General features: G+C 40.9%; 1 protein-coding gene across 1 annotated transcript in view; it reads right to left on the reverse strand.

Moving 5' to 3' along the window:
- Positions 1-2,459: 2,459 nt before the first annotated feature.
- Positions 2,460-4,421, reverse strand: part of FAXC (failed axon connections homolog (Drosophila)) — a 71,662-nt gene continuing 69,700 nt past the window's right edge. Inside the window, exon 6 of the mRNA XM_012661869.1 lies at positions 2,460-3,254. Within this exon, the coding sequence (XP_012517323.1) occupies positions 2,965-3,254 (290 nt within the window). The 3' untranslated portion in view covers positions 2,460-2,964. The remainder of the gene's footprint in view (positions 3,255-4,421) is intronic.

Genomic DNA, 4,421 nt, shown 5'->3' on the forward strand with positions numbered 1-4,421 from the left:
TTATGTAACAACAACAAAATGGTAAACTCTAACAACATAGATGATCTCTGCATAAATTCATATATCTGTTCTGATGGATAGTAAAGCATACTTCTGCTGCTCATTAATCTTGGCAAGTGGGGGTGGGATGCAGGTAAAGGGAGGCAGACACAGGGGCAGAATTTATTTGTACAATGAGAAGTATGAAAGAACAGGTGGCTCATGGGTGTTTTGTCCAACACAAAACATTTGTTAACATTGTCAAGTTACTCTCCACCAAAAAAGAAAAACAGAAATTGAGCAAGTGAGCCAGATAACAAAAATGTCCCCTAATTTCTTGCTGCTGTTTTTTCTTGTAAGTAGCACCAGTACATCAAATTGGAGAACAATTTGAATCTGGGTAGCTTAAGAATGAAGTACATAAAATTAAAGCTCTCCCAATAAAAACCTACACCATGGTGATTTTGCCTTGGTGATTTTGTTCCCATAACCCACCTTGGGGAAGTAAAGCTGGGGTATATTCTAGTGTTCTAAATTGAGCTGACACCTACAAAATGTCAAGTGCCCAGTTGCAAGCCATCAGGCCAAGTACCCAAGACTCCAGGTGGCAATGTCCATTCACGCACCTGTGGGAGGTACTTGGATGGAATGTATTGTTTTACAACTTCACTTTGAAAACTGGCTCTCCACATATTGCCCTCCAAGTAATGCAAAAGAAAAAAACATATATGAATCTACATATTCATAACTTAATCGTTCTTGGAGTGAAAATGCATCGCACTTAGTGCTATACAGTAGAATAAACTGTAGGGAAATTTTCAAATACATTTCTTTGCAGCTGAGGGTGGGGAAAGGGCAACTCAAGTCTTTGTGGAAACAGATCTACAGTCCACCTGCTCATCATATTTACTTTGCAGTCTAAGAGTTTCCCTCGTCACACAGAAGTGCCACCAGCTGGCCTTAGAACACACTCGCCAGAGAAAGGAGACGCAAACAGCCCCCCCCAAGTGCTGCTGGACACTCAAACCAAGCTGATCCATTCGCATCTTCTCCCCACATTCTCATTAGGCCTCTTAAATAGGAATGGCTATAATAAGATATTAACAGTTAAATATTATGTGGAGTAAGAATTTCTAACTTAGCGTACCTCAGCATTTATTCCCACATACATATGCCCTACACAGTTGCTTAATTGGCAGACAGCCTCAAAAACTCTCCCCCCTTTATCTCTTTGTGAATCCACAGTAGTCTTTTAAGATTGTTTAGCAAAAGCTATATTCCAAGAGAGTTTTTCAAGTAAAGTGCATGAAGTTCTCAGAAGTTCCCATCTTTTAAGAAGTGCCTCTTTAACCCCATAACAAGCAATCCTTACCCAGTCAGTCAAAGCAAAGTAGTTTTGTCTGCAATTGTAAATCTTAACACTGGCTCTCCTAGTCCTCCAAATCCACAGCCATCACTCAAGATCTTTCCCCCATATTTCCCTAGAAAACGTTCTAGGTCAACAAAAACTATGTCTTCAAAGATACAGTGCATTTGAAAATACAGGTAACCCAACAGTTCATGTGTTCTATGGGGAGGGAGAGGGGGACAGGGAAAGGATGGAAGGAACATTGAGATTTGTCCTTGGCATTGCCCTCCTCTTACCAGGCAATGGCTGAAAACACCAGGAAAGTTGAATTAATAAAACTGCATATGGTCTATCACTGCACGGAATGCTCTGATACAAGTGACATGATCCTCTTCCTACTTCATCTTTTCAATACATCTTTGCAAGGTTTGTTTTCAAAAAGATATTACAAGTTGGCAAGCTTCTGCTTACAAAAACAAATAAAATACTTCCCCCTTCACCTCTATTAAACCCACCATATTCCTGAGATTTATTCTCTCCACATAAATCAAACACAGGCAACTTAACACTCTGGAATCAACAAAGAAGAACATTCCAGTGTGAGTTCAGGCAATGAAAGGAACACTTTTCTGCAAATACACAGTAGACTTGAAGACCATTTGTAGCTGTTGATGATTTGTAAAAATATTTGCAATGTTCTTTCAACAAAAGATTTTGATTCAAGCAAGATCACAAAGAGGAATGATGGCAAAGTCCTAACCATGCCTTTGTGTGTGTTTCATCTCATCGGCTTTTACAAGTGACTATGGTTGTTGCCTGGATAGGAAGTCTTTTGCCCTTAAATCTTGACACATACGAAACTCAATAAAGAATAAAATGTCATGTTGATGTCGCACCACTTCCAAGAGGTTTAAAGCACTGTACGAATGTTACCACGTGAATCCCCACAACACCCCTGTGAGGTAGGTAGGTGGAGAGTATTGTCATCCCCACTTTACAGGTGGGAGAAATGAGGCACACAATAGTTAAGGGACTTGCTCAAAATCACACAGCTGTCACTGGCAGGGCTTGGAACAAAACTTACACTGATTAGCACCTAGCACAGTGCTTTGCACATAGTAGGTGTTCACTGAATAACTGTGAATTTTATTTGACTTACGTCTCAACATACAATATACACACATAAAGTACAAGCAGCCACCGTAAAACATTTATCTCCTGCATTTTTTCTGGTATCTCTCATTACTTCAAACCTGGTGGATGAAGGAGGTTCAAGAATCCATCTCGCAACTAAGCCCTCAGGTTGAAGAGGATCAACATAAGCACTCTAAGTTGACAACCCGCTCTTTCACCTGCTCTACCACACAATATTAGTTTTCTAATGAAAACAAAAATGGATTTCAGGAACCATGCTGACATTTTTTTTTTTTTGCCTGTTTGTTTTAAATGGAGCCATCTGAATGGTTCTGTGTTTTGTTTGTACAAAAAAGAAATAAGGCGGCTATAGTCCAGGTAGCGTGTGAAAACTGTGCCAAGCACGAAGATTTCCTCCCAGCTCAGCTTGGTTTCTACCTGGGAAACCGGACTGACCCCAGGGCGTGGCAGCTCCAAAGGAAGAGGGTCAACGAGACCGGACGTCACTTGCACTGTTCGTGGTCTGTGTAGTCATCCATGTCCACATCAGAATCAAAGAGCGAGTGTCCGGTGAAATCTGTGTCTGGGGTTCTGGAAAAACTATTCTCTGCTCCCTCATCTTCAAAGGTCTCTGTCCTTGAGTAAAAGCTAAAATCCAGCAGGGGGGTGTGGGTTTTGCTGCCTTCACTGCTCTCTTCAGACTCATAGATGGTGTTGTCATCATCGTGGTGCCACTCCGGCCAGAATTTCCTCCTTATCCTCTCACAGTACATGGCGAGGTTGATCAGCTCTCCTGCAGTGCAGTAAGAAAAGCAAGGATTAGTTCTCAAAGGCCACCATCTATCAGTGCTATGGTCTGAATGTCTGTGTCACCCCAAAATTCAAGTATTGAAATCCTAATCCCTGAGGCCATGGCAGTAGGAGGTAAGGTCTTTGGCAGGTGATTAAGTTACAGGGCACAGCCTTCATGAATGGGACCAGAGCCCTTATAAAAGAGGTGCCAGAGAGCTGCCCTGCCCCTTCCAACATGTGAGGACACAGAGAGAAGAAAGCATTAGGGAACCAGGAAACAGGCCCTCCCCAGACACCCCACCTCCCAGCACCACAATCCTGGACTTCCCAGCCTCCAGAACTGTGAGAAATAAATTTTGTTTTTATAAGCGACCTACTTTATGGTATTTTGTCATAGCAACCCAAATAAACAAGACATCCAGCCACTGTGCTTTCTGGGAAATTTGAAATAATGGGGTGGGGTAGACATTAGTGGTGTTTTTCCACAAAGATATTGTGCAAATATTTAGATTTTTATGTGCATAATAAAGGTGAGTGAGAAAAGTTAAGTTCAGTGCGTGGGCTGAATGGAAGGAAGAAGCGAATCCTATGGTGATGAGAAGTAGTTTATCCAAAACAGCAGACAAACTGCCATCATCTGGCTTTGTGACACATTTTATTATTTTATGTTTGCATATCAAGAGAACTAATACTGTGATTGGTTCATATTTAAATTTATATTCCATGAAAATACACCAACTGTGAGTTGCGTGAAGTCAGTCAGAGGTAATCATTCATTCCACAAATTTCTGTAGTGTTCTTATGGGCTGGGTACCATGCCAAATGGTTGAAAAGAGTTACGTTAGGATAAAATCTTTGCCCTAAATAATCCATAAAATGGATAACTCAGAACTGTCTTCATAGATAAGTGTGTCTGCAAACACATTTAAAACAGATTTTTTTTAAATAAATACAATTAAATTAAACAGCTGTACCCATGATTGGGCTCCCACTCAGTCACTGGTCTACTTTTTCATGTGAATCCAAAGAACACTTTTCCTAAGTCACTATCATTGCCTAGGCATTTGTCTGAAACATGACCCAGTATGTGGCCTTCATTTCCTAATGCCAAATAAAAAACAAAGAGGATGAATTTTTTCTTTTGATCCACCAGATGGCAACATTGCTT

The sequence above is a fragment of the Propithecus coquereli genome, unplaced genomic scaffold, assembly GCF_000956105.1.
Source record: "Propithecus coquereli isolate 6110/MARCELLA unplaced genomic scaffold, Pcoq_1.0 Scaffold74, whole genome shotgun sequence".
Lineage (NCBI taxonomy): Eukaryota > Metazoa > Chordata > Mammalia > Primates > Indriidae > Propithecus > Propithecus coquereli.